This window comes from Malaclemys terrapin, chromosome 7, assembly GCF_027887155.1.
Source record: "Malaclemys terrapin pileata isolate rMalTer1 chromosome 7, rMalTer1.hap1, whole genome shotgun sequence".
Lineage (NCBI taxonomy): Eukaryota > Metazoa > Chordata > Testudines > Emydidae > Malaclemys > Malaclemys terrapin.
Window position 1 is genome coordinate 44,370,163 of NC_071511.1, and position 20,854 is coordinate 44,391,016.

Consider the following 20,854-nt stretch of genomic DNA (forward strand, 5'->3'; position numbering starts at 1 on the left):
GAATTAGAGCTGCTCAGTTGTGTGTCATAAGCCCTACACTGCTAACAGAGATTCACCTTGAGCTCAAGCAGTAGGAGACGGGTTTTGGAGGAGGATGAGAATTTTATCCCTGCTGTTGCTGCAAAGCGCTGAGTACAGTCTGTGTGGTGCTCTCTCCCTGTCTAGTGGTGGCTGAGCCACAGACAGAGGTTGAGGAGTCTGCTAAAGCCCTGGCTCAAGCAGTAGCGGTCACATATTTAAGATCCAGAGGACCCAAGTTCAAACCCACTGCCAATGACCCAGCCCCAGGGCAGCATTACACCTACAGCTGCAGATGTGTAACAGCATCATCATAATATCCGGCTGTTATATAGTGCTATTCATCAGCAAATTACAAAAAAAATAATAAACAGTCCCTGTAATAGGTGAATGGGTCTTGGAATACCTCTCCCATCTGCTCTGGTACCACCCAATTACCCAAGGACAATAGCAGCTGACTAGCTCCCAAAACAGGGTACAATAAATTTGGTTTCCAAAATAATACTGATTAAAAACCACCTGGAAGAGAGGCAGAAAGACTTTGTACAGTTTCGGAAAAAAACTCTTTATCCATTGCAATTCCTATCGTAACTCTCCACAGTTTCACTCCTACACTTCAAAGACTAACAGATTTATTTGGGCATAAGCTTTCGTGAGTAAAAACCTCACTTCTTCGGATGCATAGAGTGAAAGTTACAGGTGCCACCAGACTCCTTGTTGTTTTTGTAGATACAGACTAACACGGCTACCCCCTGATATTTGACACTATGCAAGGCACTAAATTTAGCCGTATGGAGTGGAAATCCATCAACCTCAACAAAAAACTTGCACAGATACAGACAGACATCATCTTCCCCTACAAATGCAAACAGATGGACATCATACCAAATGGACTGAAAGTAAAAAATCCATTATGCATCTGTAACTTTCACTCTATGCATCCGAAGAAGTGAGGTTTTTACTCACGAAAGCTTATGCCCAAATAAATCTGTTAGTCTTTAAGGTGCCACCAGACTCCTTGTTGTTTTTGTAGATACAGACTAACACGTCTACCCCCTGATACTCCTACACTTCACCACCCTAAAGTGTAACCAGGGACAAATCTCAGAAAGTGTGGGTAGGGTGACCAGATGTCCCGATTTTATAGGGACAGTCCTGATATTTGGGGCTTTTTCCTATATAGACTCCTATTATCCCCCACCCCCTGTCCCGATTTTTCACACTTGCTATCTGGTCACTCTAAGTGTGGGTTTCTATCTAGATATTTAGATAGTCCCCATCACTGCAGTATCTGAACACCTTTGAATGAACAATTAAACAGATTCTTGCTCAAACCATCCAGATCTTTAGTTTCACAAAATTGGGTTGCGAATCTTATGAGAACAGGTGCTCTTGTTAGATTTCATGCACTTCCCATTGCCAGCTAAGCTGCAAATGGTGCAGGAGGAACTCCCTCATGATGTTATGGCTTTTCCACTTCTGGCTTCTTTTAGATCTGTGGAATGCAGACTTTTCAACCTCTCCAAAAGACTCAGATTTAGGGGGTGGGCTGGTCTGTTTTTATTGTCTCCATACACTGGTCTTGCATAAAACCCGGGATGGATTCTCTGGGACCTGTCTCTAATTGTTCCAAAGTCGAGGGGGGAGGAGGACAGAAACGCTTCCATGGAGAAATCCTATAGATTTGTACTAATAGGGATGAAACCAAAAGGGTTCTATAGACAATTACTCTAAAATTACATAGGATTTCATAGAGAATGAGACCCTTTCTATAGTGTTCTGAGCCATCCTATAGAATTCTATAAGAGGGACATTAGTCACTACTGAATTAAATTTTCCATAAGGGAGAGGAAGATCTCTCCAGGACATTCCAGCTTGACATAGGCAAAAGAGCTCATAGGTAACAAATCAAAGATCTGAGACAGCTGGCCCTTCTTAAAGAGACCCATCCTTCATTTTCCCCACTCCCATCTGCTTTCCCTTTATATGACCTAGATGCATTCCCCACACTGAAGTTTAAAAAACATGAGTATGCTTTGCTCTACTGTAGCACTGTCCATCCATAGGCATCAATGTGCTTTACAAACATTAATTCATTATGCCTCACATCACCACCATCTTACAGAAGGGGAAACTGAGGCATAAGCAGGTCAAATAATGTGTCTTAGGCCACACAAGTCAGTGGCAGATCTGGGAACAGATCTCCTGAATCCTGGAGCCCCGCTCTTGCCAGTAGCTAATGTTTCTTCCGTGTTATCCACTCACATTTTCTGAACAGCCTCCTCGTTCTGGCTTCCTACAAAGATCAATGGGCAGGCAGGAAAACCCATCCCCTTCATAGCCATCAGTACAGATGCACCTTAAAAACCAAGCACAAAAAGACGTGAATTCCCAAGCACAGAACGGCAGTGAGGCAGAGGGTGTCTGCTAGCACTGCCCCATTAAAATTCAGCAACGAGTATGGAGAGGATTGCACATCTTTAACACGGTGAGGACATTCTTTGATGCTGTGATTTCCTGTGGCGTAGATGTCTACATGGCATACGCAACCACATACTCACCAATGCACAGAGCTGGCTACATCTATTTATATTACTGGAGCCCCACTGTGCAAGCTGCTGTACAAACACGCACAGCGACACAGCCCTTGCCCCAGTGTACCCGCCCCCTATTATGTACATAATAACCTTGCTGTGTTGTTGAGACTGCAGACTGCGTTCCGGTGACAATACTGAGATGCAGTCGGGCCACAGTTCTGAGAAGTCCTGTCACAGAATTCCCCTGTATAGCCATCCTTACATGAACGGGACTGGCACTTTCCTCTGCTGCCCGGCCTGTTATCACAAATTCCATGGATGCAACCGCAATCTGTCAAACGCATGGAGAAGAATCAGTTGCCTGGTCAGTTGGCAAACTCCTGCAGAGAGAGCACCTTTTAAATTTTCAAATTTCTCTTGCAATCTCTTCTCAAACCAAATGACTGTCAGATTAGTTCTCAATTCTTAGAAGTCACCTGGGAGATATTTCTGCTTTTCCTGAAAATATGCCTAATTGAGCCCATCCTCATCTGGCATAAGTCAATGTAGCTCCATTGATTTCAATGCAGTCACACTAATTTACATCAACCAAGGATGTGGCAAGATGTTCTTATCATTATGAGTGGGGGAGCTAACGGAAATGGACATTCAAAGCCATCAGAGTTACACCCTATCTGGGGCTGGTAAGCAAGGATGACAGCATTTTATCTTCAGTCATTGGACTCCAGGCCCTCAGAGCACTTAGAGATGGGAAAGATTTATTGGGTCATTCCCCCCTGACTGAGATGGATCCAAACACCTTCAAACACTGCTGGGGGGATTCCAAAATCTGGATCTGAATTTTTCAGTTGAGCCCATCTCCATCTACCAGACATTGATTTGTGCTTTGTCTACTCCAGCATGAAATGACCCAAATGAAGGGCCTACCTTGTGAAACTCGTCCATAGAGCTCCCTGTTAGGAAAGGGTCCATGCCTACATTCCCCCGCCCACTTTGCTCAGTTTACTGCCTTGCATTTCCTATTACCCATCAGGGTTACTTTCTTGAGGAATTACAGACCTTCATCACAGTTCTCCCCGTGCTTGTTTGGGTTTGAGCAGATGTGGCAGGCTATTCCTTTGAAACCCTCAAAGCAGAGACAGTTGCCATTCCCTTGCAGCCCGTCACTACACTGGAAGGAAAGAAAAAGAAAACTGACATGAACAAGGTGGAGGGAAAATATACCTGACAGAGACATTAATGTCTAGTAAGGGAAACCTCGCAGGTTCCAGAAAAGCATGGAGGATTGTAAACCATTTTAGGAGCAAGAAAAAACCACACAGGCTAACATGGTCCTGGTGACCAGAAGCAAAGAAGCTGAACATTAAAATTGTAGTTAAACTGAGATAGCAGCTGAAAGTTCAGATGTTTATTCAGACCTCTTGGGTCTGCAAAACTGGGCTGGAACTGTCATGTGAACACACACGATTTTTTTTTGGAGCTTCTGCTTTTGGTCCCAGCTGCAGCAGGAAGCACATGCAAAGTGGAAGAGAAAAACAGACCAATTTTTTTCAAATAGCAGAAAAGATTCAGCTCAAGTTTTGGATGAAGTTTCAAGTCTGCTTCTACTTTACGTAAACCGGGTGACCTGTGTCCATTGGGAATAAGATGAGTGTGTAGTGATGACGTGAGTTATTTCCCGTACATTCAGAATAAAAACAAAAAATGTTGGTAGTGGTAATAGAAAAGACTGCATAGTAGTCAGTTCCAACAGAGCTAGTGCCAAACCAAATGCCTTGTAATATTTTGTATTTGAGCCCCAGAGTTACACACTGACAAATACCATTTGGAATTGCAGCAGATGAGCACACATTGTTCTTCCCATGGGGTTTGGCTCTGAGGGTTATTTTGTTTAGAAGGATCAGTCCTGAATATATATTAATCCATAGCCTTGATCGAGTCTTCTTCCACAAGAGAGAAAAGTTATCCCTGCCTATTGTATGTCACGCTGTGATATCTGTTATGCACCCTGATTTACACTGTTATTGTGAAAAAAAACGCTCAATGAATGAAACAGTATAGTGAGATTTGAAAGCACAACAGCCTGGAAATGTTACGTTTAGTTCCAACAGCAGCCATAACTTGCCTTGCAAATACAACATGTAGTACTTCACTTCTGCGCAGGGCATTAACAACTTGTATACAGTCATATATGCATGTAATGTGAGTTAATTATGGTACGAGTTATTGGACTAGGATGACCAGATGAGAGGAAGAAAATATTGGAACACATGGGCGGGGGGGGAAGGGGAGTCCGCAAAATATCGGGACAGATTGTGTCCCAAACATTGGTCGGGAGGCAGGACAAACGCCTCAATATCGGGACGGTCCGGATTTTATCGGGACGTCTGGCCACCCTATATTGGATACATTTTGCTCTGAGTTACAATGGTATAAATCCTAGAAGAGGCATTAATCTCAGTACAAGACATTGTGGTGTGCGTAGCTATGATTTTGTTATCTATCTCCAGGAGACAGAAAGAAATGCCTCGCTCTCCATCTGTAAGATTGTCTGTCTTTAATTTTCTCACAAGCTTGCTCCCTGGCCAGACAGGCAGACCTCTCACATTTAAAGGTGTAGTATACAGAAATCAATAGCTATGTACAGCACAGACACTGTTCTTACTTTCTCTAGACTGTAAATATGCCTCTTGTCAGGAGAGAAAGAGGCAGAGAAAGAAAGAAGCAAAGACAAGATGTATCCACCCTTTAAGATGGAGAGCAAGAGTAATAGAATTAAGATTATGTCCTTCCCATCCTTTGTCTATACCCAAGCTTTGTGCATTCTGTTTCTTTGGCCTTTGCAAAGTTGAGCACAAGACACTGATAATTTCCATGTTTGGTGCAAAGAATGTGAATTCCTGGTAAACACTGCCAATTGGATGCACATGACCAAACTCCCCAGCTTCCCACTAGGAGTTTGAAAAGGCTAGTATAGTCCAACCATGGGTCCAACATAGTGCACTTACATTCCCTCTGCCGTAGCATGGATTGGAGAATCCACCAGGGCATGGCGTGCAGTCAGGACCAAAGAATCCTTTGCAGCACCCAGGTTTCTGAAAAAGACATAACATTGGTACACCATGTGGAGAAGCTTAGTGTATTAAACACCATACAACACGTATTTGGTCTGAACTCAGATCTTTTTCTCTTGTTCCTCTCAGTGCTCAGACTACAAGTCTGCCATTCTCCATTTGCAAGTATTAAATTCAGCTCGACCAGTGGCGGTGGATTAATCAAAAGGACTATTTGACCTGGATTCTGAACTATGCCTCCAATATCCCCCACACCTCGATTTCCCCCACCCCCAGCAATACCCTCTTACCACACTCAACCAGGTTTTTTCCCCTAGCAAAACCTAATTCCCTCTCCTCCTGCCCATGAGCTGGATTTTGAGGCCCTGTGTTTTTGATTGTTCTGGGCCATGTCTGCCCTTTGTCCATCCCTGCCAAAAACTGAATCATTTAGGAAGGTAAATGCTCCTGCTGGGTTGCTCCAGAGAGCTGATGTGGTTTGCTAACAGAAACACAACAAATGGAAGGCAAACATTTCACAAGGTCGCACGTCAGTGTGTACACTTGGCTCCCTGATGACTGATCACTTGCAAGCAGCATGACATCTCTAGCCAGGACGAGGCTGTTTCCCAAAACACCTGATAGGGTTTCAACAACAGGATACGATCACTCTGCAAACTTAATGTGCACTCTCTAATTGCACTCTGTTTCCTTTGAGACATGCGTGGGGCTCTGTGATAGAAGAGGAGCTGTCATAAACACCATGCTCTCTGTTATGGTGTTTCCTCCACCTCAGCCTGTCACATTCAAGGTGGCTCGTGTAGATTTAGCCACGCAGCTTCAATCAGCACTTAACCGGGGAGTCATGTAGATCAATCCTCACGTGTTTTGCTAAATATTTACCCCTAGGCGGGAACTTCCCCAGTTAGTGCAGTCCACCCCCAGTCCAGTAACAGGACGCAGGATATAGATACACTTTGAGCAGGGGAGGGGGTGATTCTCAGCTCAAGGAGACATACTCGCACTAGGTCTGATTGAGTTGGCATGCTAAAAATAGCATACCCACAGCAGCATGAGCAGTAGAAGCTAGCTGCCCTGAGTATGTATCTATGGCTTCAGCTGGGTGTGCATTGGGGGCAGCTAGCCCTTCCCACTGCTGGTGCTGCTGCGGCTACACACAATTTTTAGCATGTTAACTGGATCAGTGCTAGTGCGGGTTTGTCTCCTTGAGCTGGGAATCATACCCCTGGCATGAAGTGTGTCTATCCTGCAGTTGGGAGATGTGAGGGAAGCTTGTTTAGACATATCTGAGCTAGCTTTGACATGGACGAGCCAGTGACAAAAGCAATGAAGCCACGGTAGCATGGGAGGTAGCCACCAACCTGAGTACATTCCCAGGAGTCTGGGTGGGTGGAGCTAGCTGTGCCACCACCCATGCTTCACGGCTATTGTTACTTAAGTTAGATTAGCTCAAAGCTAGCGCCGGTACATCTACACATGCTGCAATCACAACTACCAACTGCAGGGTAAACATACCCTTAGTGTGGGAGCACTTCCTCCCCCCTGCCACTTGTACTCCAATTGGCAACCACCCGGTTCAAGGCAAAATACTCTCCTCTAGCTAAGCCAGGAGAAGCCAAGTTAAGCTCCCTTGAATTAGAATGTGCTCTTGCATACTGTACATCACACTTACCAAAATGGTTTGATTGCAGTACCTGGCACAGCCCTTCTTCAGGACGTTCAAGCCTAATGGATCATGGATGTAGACACATTCACTTGGATAGATCTCCTGAGCCTTCAGAAATGAAACAAGTCATCAGCACAACAGCTATTTTCATGCTTTTTCCCCTGCCCCTTGCTGCAAAGGGTAACTGTCTATCACTGAGCTGAGGAAGTTCATGAGAGTGTCAAGGTGAACTAGATATCATTATGGAGACCCTATTGTACTGGAAGGCATACAACTGCTTCCTCTGCCTCACAAGAGTCCATAAATCAGACCCTAATGATGGCCATCTGTTCTGATCACACAGCTCGTGCTAAGTCAGAACAATGCAGTTACTTAAAAATTGGGTCACAAACAAGTCTCTATATTGTTTGGTTAATAAGCCAACAATGCACATGATGGGAGCAAGTTAACTTGCTATCACTCCCATAAAGAGAAAGAGATGAGAGGTGGAAATAATCACTGGGGTAACTCTACTGACTTCAGAGGAGTTGTTCTGGGGATGAACTTAGCCCACAATGCCTCTAACTTCACCAGTTACCATTAGAGTGCAAACTCAGGGCCAAAGTTTTCAGAAGTGACTAGTGAGTTTGGGTGGCTCCATTTTTAGATGTCCAAGTTGAGATACCTAAAAGGGGCTTTTCTGAAAATCAGACCCCTTTAAGGTCTCAGAATGTGGGCACCTAAATATTGAGCCACCGAAAATCACTCACTAGTTTTGCAAATCTTAGCCAAGCACTTTGTATCCTGGGAGCAAAACCTGCCCACAGCAGCATGACCATTTCTGATGGTCTTTGTCCATAGCTGGGAAACAAGATGCTGCTGTCTCACAGCAGGAGTAAGACTATAGCTGCTGGAGACTGTGAGTAACATTTTCTTCAATTTTATTTCTAAAAAAGTTTTAACAGTTCAAAATCGAAACAGAAATGTTTAGTTTCAGGTTGAAAAAAATGTTCTGTTCGACGCAAAACAAATATGTTTTTCAACTTTTCAGTATGGCCAGCACCCTGAAAAATCAGGACAAGAGCTGTGCAAATAATTAAGTCTCCAAGTTATTTTTTAAATGAAATAAGGTCTTTAGAATATCTCGCCCTATATTTTTCTTGTTTTCTTAGAGTGCCCAGTCTGAGATTGGCCTTACACCCTTAACTCATGCAAAATTAACTCTAGTGGGAGTTGGACTGAGTAAGGACTGCAGGATTTGTCCCTCTACTAGGAGCAAAACAGTTCACATAGCTGCAACTAGGTAGAAGTCAGAATAAATTTGTGACTCAACACATTGGAATCAACAGCAGATCTGATGGGACCGAACTCCACCTTCAACAACAAAACAAGAGCTGACCTCACCTGGCAGGAACCCCATCAGCGACACCCAAGCAGCAACCACTTCCAACCTGCTTTAGACAACCTCTAGCCACTCTGCCGGTCAGAGCCACGTGCGGACTCATCTCAGCCTGGCAGACTCAACATGTACCAGTCAGGCTGCCTGAACCAAAAGTGAGCTATGTCCCACCCACCAAGAATTGGGCTAGACAAATGACCCACCGCATAACAGGTTTGCTGCATCTTTCCAGTGACCAAGATACAACATGCGCATGTTTCCACTAGAGCAGTGAGTTTCAAACTTTTTTTCTGGTGACCCAATTGAAGAAAATTGTTGATGCCCATGATCCAACGGAACTGGGGATGAGGGGTTTGAGGTGTGGGAGGAGGCTCAGGGCTAGGGCAGAGGGTTGGGGTGTGGGGGTGAGGATTGTGGGGTGTGGCCAGGAATGAGGGGTTCAGGGTGTGGGAAGGAGCTCTGGGCTAGGGGTTGGGGTGTGGGAGGGGGTCACGGCTTGGGCCTGGGTGCAGGCTCTGGGGTGGGGCCAGGGATGAGGAGTTTGGGGTGCAGGAGGAGGCGCTGGGTTTGGGGGAGGCTCAGGGCTGGGGCAGGGAGTTGAGGTGTCGGAGGGGTCACGGCTCTAGGCTGGGGGTGTAGGCTCTGGGGTGGAGCCGGGGATGTGGGGCTCCAGCTTTGGGGGGAGGCTCAGGGCTGGGGCAGGGGATTGGGGCGTGGGCTTACCTCCGGCGGCTCCCGGTCAGCAGCGCAGCTGGGGTGCAGAGGTAGGCTTCCTGCCTGTCGTGGCACCGCGGACTGCGCTGTGCCCTGGAAGCGGCCAGCAAGTCTGGCTCCTAGGTGGAGGCCCACAGGCATCGCCCCCCCCAGCTCTCATTGGCCATGCGGAGCCGGTGCTCGGGGAAGGGGCAGCCTGCAGAGCCCCGTGGCCCCCCTGCCTATGAGCTGGACCTGATGCTGGCCGCTTCCAGGACGCAGCGTGGTGTCAGAACACGTAGGGACTACTATTTTTTACTGGCTGGTCGCCACGGACCCTGGGTGTCACTCCAGTGATCAGGTTCTGCACACTTCAGAACCAGAGGCAGCATAAACCAGTGGATTAAGCCATGGTCTAGGACCAAGGATTACACTCCTGGGTTACACTCCTGGCTTTGTCACTGACTTGCTTTGTGACATTGAGCAAGTCACTTCCCCTCACTGTGCCTCAGTTTCCCCTCCCGCCTTTTGTCTGTCTTGTCTATTTAGATTGTAAGCTCTTTGAGAGATCAGCACTCTTACTATGTATCTGTACAATGTCTAGCACAATAGTGTTGTTATAATACAAACAAACAAGGTATTTACCATTTTTGTGCTGTGAGGTGGGCAAACGCTGGTGTTCAGGGCCCCACAATCAACACAAGAGCCCTGTTATAAAACCAAGAGAAGAAAAGTCCTTCCCATGAGAGTACTTACATTTATACACACTCAAACATAACCCCATTTTATGCTCATACATGAACAATACAGAAATATTGCTTATGACACTTTTTTTTTGCCATAATAAGAAATATGACCAAAGAAGTTTTAAGTAGTAAAGGTTCAGGAACAAGGTGAGTTTTTCATTTAAAGAAAAAATGTTTCCCAGATAATTTCTGTGGGTATTGCTCACATCTCAAAGTGCTGGTTTTTACACAGGTACATCTCTGTGAGATGACAAACCTCTCGGCGCTTTGGCTAGTAGATATTGTTTGTAGCTGTGCTGGAAGCTGTGATTTAGAGTTAATGTTTTAGGTCTCATGACACTCAGAAGTACTGTGGACTCTTATGTCACTTCTGGGCTATTACTGGGGCCTCAATCCAGCACTGAGATGCACACAAGTGGACCTCAGATCTGTGACGGGTCCATTGGCTTCAGTGGAGCTCTGTGAAGCATACACATGAACCAGCTCTGGCCCAAATGTGGGACACAGTGTGTGAAAAAATACCCAGAATAAGGGGCACAAAAAACCCTATTCATGAAGGAAATTTAATATGTTGTGAAGCTCCTTCCTTCAATGTAAATGACTCTTTCTGTAGCCTCAGTGCAGTGAGTCTTCATTTCAGATGTAAATAATTTTCAACAATAGAAGTGACAGGGCACCACATTTGTGTGGAACGTAGGGAATTTGGAACTAAATGAGGGATGCTGGAGAGGTTTGCTGTGTGGGAGGAGGGAGATACATGTCTTTCAATGTAGGATCAGCACTTGCTGCGTCTCTATGTGTTCCTGCAGTGACTTCAACGGGACAGCAGCCAGCCTCTTTGAAAAAGTGCCAGCAATAGGCATTGCAAAGCCAAAGGGCATTTCAAAAGATTTAGTTTGCATAAATAAAGAAATATCATTTGGCTTTTGTAGCAACTACTCAAACAGCTGTGACTGAGCAGAAGCTCTTGCTGCTTCCCAGTCCGAACTAATAGGAGACAGAAGTTCAGAGTCAGGTGATCAACCACTATCAAACTGGTTGGTAGCTCTGGTATAAACAGGAAGGATTGCATCTCAAACAATTCCCAAATAGCAGCCCTCTGAAGAGCTAAACTCCTTTCTGAATCATGGATATCTTGGGTAGGAGGAAAAAAGTGCTGCTCTAAGTCTTTTGTCAAAAACAAAACAACCCCCCCTACCCCCCCAAAAAAAACAACAACCAAGAGAAAACAGCTGACTTCCCAGCAAGATAGTGTGGAAGAGTTAGCAGAAGAAATGCTCACAGCACATACACTGGCTAGCTATGGAGGCAGTCTAGTGTCAGGGATCATAATGGGGGTGAATTTAATTCACAGTGTGAGAATACACAGACATACCTTCTGTGCTTAAATATAGTCTATCTTAGGTTTTTCTATAGCACTCTGTAGTGGGGCAGCTGCCCCACTCCTGGAGAACAGGGATTAAAAGAAGCCAAGCTAGGCTGATTGAGGAAGCAGCCACAGCTGTGGCCAGCTCAATCAGGGCCCAGCTGGCCTTATAAGAGGGCTGGGGGCCAGGCGCTGGAGGAGTCTCACTCTAGCCCTGGAATAGGAAGGGCTAGCTGCCTGAGAGCAAGGTACCTGAGGTAGAGCAATGTTGAGGTAGAGCAATAGGAGCTTGGGAGCTCCAGCCTGGTAAACCCTGAGGCTGAGGCCTTGTTGAAGGCCTACAAAGGGACTGGGGCTACAGAGGTGCAAGCCTGGGGATAGGCAGGGGCAGCAGGGCCAATCCCCTTGCCAACGATGAGTGGCCATTACAGACTGCAGTTTGCCCCAGTGAGAGGGGGCTAGATGATGACTGGCAGTAGCCACTGAGGCAAGGTGGCTTTAGAGGGTTGGGGGTTCCCCTGGGAGGGGAGACCCTGAGTGTGGGGGTACTGCTGGGCAGAACCCTGAGGTAAAGGGCACCGGGGTTCGGGAGGGACACGGAGCCAGTGGCAGGTGAGACACCTGCCTGCAGAAGGCGCTCCGTATGCTGGAGAGCTAATTGCCAAGACGACCAGCAGGAGGCGCCACGGCAGTGAGTCTTCACCTTGCTACACACCCATTGGGGGAAGAATGGAAAAACTTGACTTACTGCAATGATTTTGTGCTGTTCTTCATTGCACCTCTGAGGCAGAATGGGAATTATTGAAGGAGGAATGAAGATGCCATCCAAGGTATGAATGATTCCATTTGATGCCACAATGTCCCTCTTGTTTAAGGGAATCCCAGAATCATCCAACAGAATTCTCCCCTGTTCCAAAAAATACCCCAAAACAAAATCAATACCCTAAGTCATTCCCACTCAAACAATGTAAGGAGACATGCTGGTAAATTACAATAGGCAGTCTCTTCAATATCAGCCACACAATATCCATCTTTCCTAGTGGAAGTTATGCATGGAACAGGAGGGGAGAATGCATAATAGCTTTAAATAAATCTAGTTTATTAAGCAGAAGACATAGCAGAATTGGCCTGAGTCAAAGTCCTGTTCCAGTGTGACGGTGCACCCCATAAGGCTTCATGGAAATACGCTTATGAATGTATATATATGACATAACTGGAATATGTTTTATGCTACATATGACATGTAACATATCTCTGTAAAGGTTATGATCTACTGAATCTATTAATCCTATTTGTATGCATGTGTCATGTTGTATTTGAAGTTATGAATATTGGCTGTGTACTTGCTTGATTTCTAAGCAGCCTTAGTAGTAAAGCATTTGGTCAGCTTCTTGAGAAAGGAATGTGCAAATTAAGTGCCCAATCAAGAAACACTTAAAGGACAATGAATCTTGGAAAGCTCCAATCCACATAAGAAGTGTACCTGAGGACGTTCAGGGTAGCATGTAAACAATGGCTGCTTCCTGTCAACTGGGTCATCCAGGGACATGTGACTTGCCCATGTGACTCAAACTCCATCTTGGAGCTGGACTTTTCATAGGAGAGAGGAGGGGGTCTCCACCCACAAGAGAGAGTCTACTTAAACCCCTGGGACACCCCTCCATTTTGCCTTCAGCTGTCTCAAGAGAGCCTCTCCACCCCCAAGGATACCTGAAAGAAACTGGAACAAAGGACAGTAACTACAGTGGGTGAGAGTGATTGCTGGACCCAGACTAGAAGGAGAGTCTGTAAAAGGAAGCTTACTGGAACACCACTGAGGGTGGGATTTTGTCTGTATTCAGTTTTCTTACTGTATTAGACTCAGACTTGCATGTTTTATTTTATTGGTAATTCACTTCGTTCTGTCTGTTAGTACTTGGAAGCACTTAAATCCTACTTTCTGTATTTAATAAAATAACTTTTTACTTATTAATTAACCCAGAGTATGTATTAATACCTGGGGGGGGGGGGGCAAACAGCTGTGCATATCTCTGTATCAGTGTTATAGAGGGCAAACAATTTATGAGTTTACCCTGTATAAGCTTTATACAAGGTAAAACGGATTTATTTGGGGTTTGGACCCCATTGGGAGTTGGGCATCTGAGTGTTAAAGACAGGAACACTTCTTAAATTGCTTTCAGTTAAGTCTGCAGCTTTGGGGCACGTGGTTCAGACCCTGGGTCTGTGTTGGAGCAGACTGGTGTGTCTAGCTCAACAAAACAGGGTGCTGGAGTCCCAAGCTGGCAGGGAAGGCGGGGCAGAAGTAGTCTTGGCACATCAGTTGGCAGCCCCAAAGAGCTTTCTGTGATCCAACCTGTCACATCCAGAACCAAACTTTCCCAAAGTTTTGAGTGTTTATATTTCGGGTTTGGTTTCAGCCCATATCTAGCATGTGGCGCTTACATCTTCAGTGATATTGATGGTAAGTATCTGGTTTGCCATGGTTATAATCTGTGGCATCGTTGTCAGCTTCTCTACAGTCACCTGAAATATATATACACAAAAAGGAGACAATGCTATGAAAAACAAACTGGAGGAGGAAAGAGAGTTGTATGTATTTCAGAATCACTACACATTCTCTCCCTAAACCAGCTTTGAAGAGTTGCCTAATATTTAAACTTTCCTCTGCAAAATACACACATGACTAAGGCTATGATTTAGTCATAGGTATTTTTAGTAAAAGTCATCGATAGGTCATGGGCAAAAAACAAAAATTCACGGCCCGTGACCTGTCCATGACTTATACTATAAATACTCCTGACTAAACCTGTGGGGGGAGGGGATTCTCAGGGGGCTGCTGCTGGACGAGTGCGGGAGGTACCTTTGGGGGCCTGCTCTTCCGGGGGGGCGGAAATGGCCCGGAGCCAGACTCAACCTTTCTGGACTAGTGTACCCCTTTTCAGGAGTCGGATTTGTCTTGAGTACCTCCAGGTTTCACCTCACTTAAAAACGACTTGCTTACAAAAATTAGACACAAAAAAATGTCACAGCACACTTACTGAAAAATTGCTGACCTTCTCATTTTACCCTATAATTATAAATCAATTACAATATAAATATTGTACTTACATTTCAGCGTATAGTATACAGAGCAGTATAAACCAGTCATTGTCTGTATGACATTTTAGTTTGTACTGACTTTACTAGTGCTTTTTATGTAGCCTGTTGTAAAACTAGGCAAATATCTAGATGAGCTGATGTACCCTTGAAGACCTCTGCGTACCTCCAGGGGTACACGTACCCCTGGTTGAGAACCACTGGTTTAGTATATGTTTGCAAAACATAACAATAATAGGCTTCCCTGAACAGAGAGACCAGGCTGCTGTAGCACAAATCATGTTGGAAAATGGTTGTCGTTTGCACAGCTCTGTTCTTAACCTGGACAGGTTTATAAAAAGTAAAGAATAAAAGGAGGTAGCTAACAACCTCATGTTAACAGCTCACCTATGATATAAATCAACACTTTTTATGTCTGCAGGATCAGACAACTAAAAATAAACTCACATCAAGGAATTAGGTACTGATCAAGAGCCAGTGAAGTCAATGGAAATATTCCCATTAATTTATATATGCTTTGGACCAGGCCTTATCTGAGCTGATGAAATATGGGTGTTAGTTGTTCTAGACAATAAATAAATAAATAATGAAAAAACACAAACAAAAGGGGGTATGTTCTCACCAGGTGAAATTTACCCCTGTGCAGAGCGCTAGCACAAGGTCTGTGAACCATGTAAGCTCTATATTGTAACTAAATACAGCCTTTCCACTAAATCTGGCCCTTTTTGCTAACCTGAAAGACAACACTATAACTAATACACATTTATTTAAGCAATTATACTGTTACTTAGAATCTTGATTTTTACATTTTTTTTTTATGATGTCAGATCAGGGGCGGACAAACTTTTTGGCCTGAGGTCTGCATTGGGTTTCAGAAATTTGTATGGAGGGCTGGTTAGGGGACGCTGTGCCTCCCCAAACAGCCAGGCATGGCCTGGTCTCCGTGCCTCCCCTCTCCCCTGCTTCTTGCCCCCGATGCGCTCCGGCACCTCTGCCCCATTCACTCCCCACCCTGCTCCCTGACCATCCTGGAACCCCTGCCCCTGACTGTCCCCCGCCACCCCATCCAACCCCTCCTCTCATTCCTGACTGCCCCCCAGGACACTTGCCCCATCCAACCACCCCTTCTCCCTGTCCCCTGACTGCCCCTGGAACCCCTGCCCCTGATTGCCCCCTGCCGCCCCATCCAACCCACCCTCTCCTTCATGACTGCCCCCCGAGGTCCCTGCCCCCGTTCAACCCCTGTTCCCCGCCCTCTGACTGCCCCGACACCTATCCACCCCCCGACCCCTGTGACCACCACCCTGAACTCCCCTGCCCCCTTTCTGCGCTGCCCAGAGCACTGGTGACTGGCGGCTGCCCGGCTGGAGACAGCCATGCACCGCGCAGCACAGAGCACCAAGTCAGGCCCCGGCTCTGCTGCCCCAGGAGCTCACAGCCCTGACGCCCAGAGCATTGCGCCGGCGGTGGGGTGAGCTGAGGCTGCACAGGAGGGGGAACAACAGGGGAGGGTCAGGGGGGCTAGCCTCCCGGGCCAGGAGCTCAGGGGCCGGGTAGGAGGGTCCCGCGGGCCAGATGTGGCCTGCAGGCCATAGTTTGCCCACCTCTGTCCTAGATGGTTAACTTTTTGCTTGTGGTTTTTTTCATGCTGCGTTTGAACGGGAAATTGGAATTCATTTAAAAATGCATAAAACCAGCATTTTAAAATTGTTTATTAGTAGTTAAACAAAACTCTCTTAAATGTGCTGGATACATAAGAAAAATAAGTTTGACAATGTTTTGCTCTTAAAACTAAGTTAGCTAGTGAATTGAACTGATTGTTTCTGGACATCGTGTCCTGCATGTTTTTAGAACCAGTAGATCTCATCTTCTCACACCTTGTTTTACTCATAGATTGGAAGAGGAAAAGAAGCTTTTTTGACTTCCAATCTGTTTCCTCAACTGACATTTAGAAAAATGTAAACACCAGCATTTGCTCCATTGTAAAGACTGAAAATGAAAAAAATGCTTAATACCTTACACTGTCACATACTTAAAGCCTGAGCCAACGTCAAAATTTAAAGATGGTTACCCACTAATTCTAAATATAAAATTTTAAAAACAGCTCCCTTTAACTCATTACAATTTGAGGAGGGCTTATTAATGTGGCATTTTTTATTTATTATAATAATTTAATAGATTATAGTAAATTTAGGCCTTAATATAGGTAGCAATAATTTCACATTTAATTTTAAAACAGGCTGATTTTTTTCAAAAAGAATATATTTAATTTTTTTTATTTATATAAAATCAGATATTTTGAGCCTGGATGTTTCAAGCACTGGTTGCCAATATCTATGATTCAGAATGGTCAAAAAGTTACCACAGACTAGCAGCCATTCAGTGGCCTATGTGCAGTGAGTTTGGTGGATCTCAGTCCAGTTTCTAGTGGGCAGGTGTCCATAGCACAAAAGACATTAACAAAACTGGTATTAACTGGTTCCTTTGTTGGCAATCTCAGCAAATATGCCTAATCTAGAAACTGAACACAAGTACTCCTGTTCTTTTAAGTGGGCCTGGAGGCTGACCTCCCGCCAGGTCGAGATTGAGGCATGTTGGAGTGGACATGCCACTATCTGTGCTCTACCAGTTATGTGGGTAGAGGGCTCCAGAACTGGCAATCTGACACCTTTCACAAGTCCCAAATTATATGTAAAAACATCTAGAACAGAAGGGAAAAAGCCTGGATCTTTTTTGGAAATATTAGACTACACAAGGGAATGCATTACACAACAGTCATCCCTAGTATGAATCCACTAATTTCAATACATTTAACACCAGGGGTGAATTTGACCCAAAAGGGACAAACATATTGCTCTTAACATTGCCTTGTTTATAAATCTTAATGGCAAACTTTGGAAACGCCTAATTAACCTTTTGAAAATGAAGGAAAAAACTAACCATTTGTGTCTCATAGCTTTTTTTGTGGAGTAATATTTTCATTTTAATGATAGTGTTAAAGAAAACAACCCCCTCCCTCTCCCCCCTCAACCCCCCTGCCTGCTCAAGAAACTAAGGGCTTTATCATTAGGGCCCTGATCTAGCCAAGCACTTAGACACGATTAACTTTAAGCATGTGAGTAGACCCATTGAAGTCAGTGGGATGACTCTCATGCTTAAATGCTTTGCTGCCTCAGGGTCTCTGTCACATCTCTCTCTTCCTCTGTGGGAAGCCTAAGCACTGAAGAGGTAAGCTAGAGGGACACTGAAGAACTGAACACAAGTCAGTGTTTAATTATATGCTGGCCAAAGGACTCCAATACACTAGAAACAAGATGCCTTACCCCTGCTCCAGTGTAGATATGATGTTTCACAAGCTCCTGAAGCTTATTTATCCCCTGGGGAGGGAAATGGAGATAATAATGACAATAAGTAGATGCTCTCTCTTGGCATTCGGCACAAAGAATTGGGAACTGAAATAAAGCATTCTGGTAACCAGTGAATTTGAATTGTATGTGGATTTTTACAGTATCTTTACTTGAAAGGTAATTTTTTAAAAAAATCTGCATTTAACAATATAACCAAATTTGTGGTATGTTTGCCATTGCGGGTCACAAAAACAGAGCTTCCTTCTGGAATATTACAGGAACTGGGACATACTTTGCTCAAATATGGAAAGAGCAACTTCCAGCTGAGATAAGATCATCACACACATTTGAGTCTTTGCATAAAATTCTGAGTTTACCAATACCTTTTTGGTCTAACTAACTAACTGATCATACCCCCTTTGACACAAGCCTGTCTCATGAAACCTAATGTCACAAAATGAATTCATCCAAAACACTGATGAAATCTCACCTCTGTAAAAAGATAAATAAGCCTCCCATCTCTTAACTTATCCACTCCATTGTTGCTTGGCACAAACACAGTGAAGGGTCCTGGTCCATCCAGTATCGAAGGCAGGCCACAGTTCTGCAAATATTAAACAGCAGTGGAATGAAACTTCTTAGTCTAAAACAAAGATGAGTTAGTGAAAGAAGGGCTGTAAGAAAGGGAGAAGATTCACAGAGGCCCTGTAGTCCACTAGGGACTTTGCTACTGCTAATAAACGTATACTGAAAATGCTCAGTTTCTGCTGTGATGAGCAGCAGCATAAAGTCCTAATATAGACAGACAGGAATCTGTCCTAGCAAAACAGCTGAGCCAAAGAAGCTATTGGCAGAAAACAGTCATAACAACAGTTTAAACAGAGCTCCTGTAAGCAACTGGCATTTCACTAATGCTTTCTCACTGCAGCTTTTCACAGACAAGAATATATACACACAGACTAACCGCTCTATCTGAATACAACTAGGGGGAGAAAAACAGAATAAAAGCTAGGGTTACCATATTTTGTGCCTCCAAAAGGAGGACACTCCACAGGGCCCCGCCCCCGCCCCAACCCCGCCCCCTCCCCAAAGTCTCCGCCCCCTCCCCTGCTTCCCGCGAACATTTAATTCGCGGGAAGCCTGGGCAGGTAAGGGGGGGTGTGGGGGGAGGAGGTGCGGCCCAGGCTGGCCCCCCCAGCGGCGCCAGCCTGGGTCGGCTCGGGCCCTGGGGTGCCAGCCCTGGCCGACCACCCCCGGCCCGCCCAGCACTGCCGGCCGGCCCCCGGCGGCCCGGCGCACCCCCCGGCCCCGCGACCCCGGACCGGCTCCCGGCCCGGCGCACCCCCGCGGCTCCGCGGCCCAGCGCACCCCCCCGGCCCCGCGGCCCCGGACCAGCTCCCGGACCGGCCCGGCGCACCCCTGCGGCTCCGCGGCCCGGCGCACCCCCCGGCCCCGCGATCCCGGCCCGGCCCCCCGGCCCGGCGCACACCCCCCGGCCCGGCGCACCCCCGCGGCTCCGCGGCCCCGGCCCGGCCCCCCGGCCCGGCGCACCCCCGCGGCTCCGCGGCCCCGGCGGCTCCCGGCCCGGCGCACCCCCGCGGCTCCGCGACCCCGGCCCGGCCCCCTGGCCCGGCGCCCCCGGACCGGCTCCCGGCCCGGCGCACCCCCGCGGCTCCGCGGCCCGGCGCACCCCCCGGCCCTGCGACCCCAGCCCGGCTCCCGGCCCGGCTCTGCGGCCCGGCGCGGCCCCGCGGACCCCCCAGCGGCCCGGCCCAGCGCACCCCCCAGTGGCCCAGCCCCTCGGGCCCGGACCGGCTCCCGGCACCGCGCCCCCTGCTCCCCGCCCGGCCCCGCGCCGCGACCCCGGCCCGGCCCCGCACCGGCCCCGGCCAAAGAGGCCCCGGCCGAGCCCTCCCTCCCTCCCGATTTTCCCGGACATGCCCGGCTTTTGGGGATTTCCCCCCGGACGGGGATTTGAGCCCCCAAAAGCCGGACATGTCCGGGAAAATCCGGACATATGGTAACCCTAATAAAAGCTCTATTTCAAGATGTGTTTAATGCATTTTGCAAATGAACAGTAACTGATGGAATGGACCCCTAAAAACAGGAATGCTGCAAAACATTTCAGAGTGTAACACTACAGGGTGGTTGGACGGCTCAGGGGACTAACAACAGGATATGGAACATTTCCCTTGTAGGCCACCAGGTGAAACCTGGCTCATGGACAGGGGCCTCAGGGGATTATCATCTTCAAACTATTTGTGTTTAAGTGTCTGTATAAAATGAAACAGTGGTTTCAATCCAGTTCCTAGTGGGCAGGTGTCCACAACACAATCAAGGCTTTCATTAGCAGTCACAGCAGAGAGGACTGAATGAACCATGGAGAATCTACTCTCTTCTCTCTCCTAGATGCAGCCCCCTTTGGTTCAGGTGTAATATGCGTTGGTGGGGAAGCTTGAACTGTAGCTGACTGTGCTGTACCTGTTCTATGGATAAACAGAAGACTTTTGTCCCCAGGATGTCAATCCAGCACTTTTCACCTGCACTACGTTTTCTTATAAAGTAAGCAAAATAAAAGTGGTGACATTGCAAAAATGTCAACTACAGAAAGTCAAGCTACTGAAGCTATTTTTTTTTAATGCAGTTTTTCAGTGTTAACAGCTATCCTGTTTCCTGAGAGAATGCTACAGCTGTAACACAGCAAACATTCACAGTCCCCTATACGGTACTTTCCTGAGGGGCAGACTGAAACACCCTCACCTCCAGGATAGTTTCAAATCGACTGAAGATCTCCATTGAAGCAAGGATCTCCCCAATGGTTTTCTGCAAGCAGAGATAAAAGGAAAGGGGAAAGAATGGATGGGATTTAAGTGAGGTCAGGGCAAGAACTAGAGCATCCTTTGTTTCAAAACTTGCAAGTTGTGCGCTAGGGA

At 46.5% G+C, this 20,854-nt stretch overlaps 1 protein-coding gene across 3 annotated transcripts in view; it reads right to left on the reverse strand.

The window, feature by feature from the left end:
* STAB1 (stabilin 1) overlaps nucleotides 1-20,854 on the reverse strand; it is a 115,486-nt gene that overhangs the window by 62,559 nt on the left and 32,073 nt on the right. For all 3 annotated transcript variants that reach the window (XM_054034529.1, XM_054034528.1, XM_054034530.1), the window contains 11 exons: nucleotides 20,682-20,744; nucleotides 18,412-18,525; nucleotides 17,898-17,951; nucleotides 13,921-14,001; nucleotides 12,227-12,385; nucleotides 10,012-10,074; nucleotides 7,302-7,403; nucleotides 5,564-5,650; nucleotides 3,615-3,726; nucleotides 2,706-2,886; nucleotides 2,284-2,377 (listed from right to left, as the gene is read on the reverse strand). In XM_054034529.1, coding sequence (XP_053890504.1) covers nucleotides 2,284-2,377; nucleotides 2,706-2,886; nucleotides 3,615-3,726; nucleotides 5,564-5,650; nucleotides 7,302-7,403; nucleotides 10,012-10,074; nucleotides 12,227-12,385; nucleotides 13,921-14,001; nucleotides 17,898-17,951; nucleotides 18,412-18,525; nucleotides 20,682-20,744 — 1,110 coding nt within the window. The remainder of the gene's footprint in view (nucleotides 1-2,283; nucleotides 2,378-2,705; nucleotides 2,887-3,614; nucleotides 3,727-5,563; nucleotides 5,651-7,301; nucleotides 7,404-10,011; nucleotides 10,075-12,226; nucleotides 12,386-13,920; nucleotides 14,002-17,897; nucleotides 17,952-18,411; nucleotides 18,526-20,681; nucleotides 20,745-20,854) is intronic.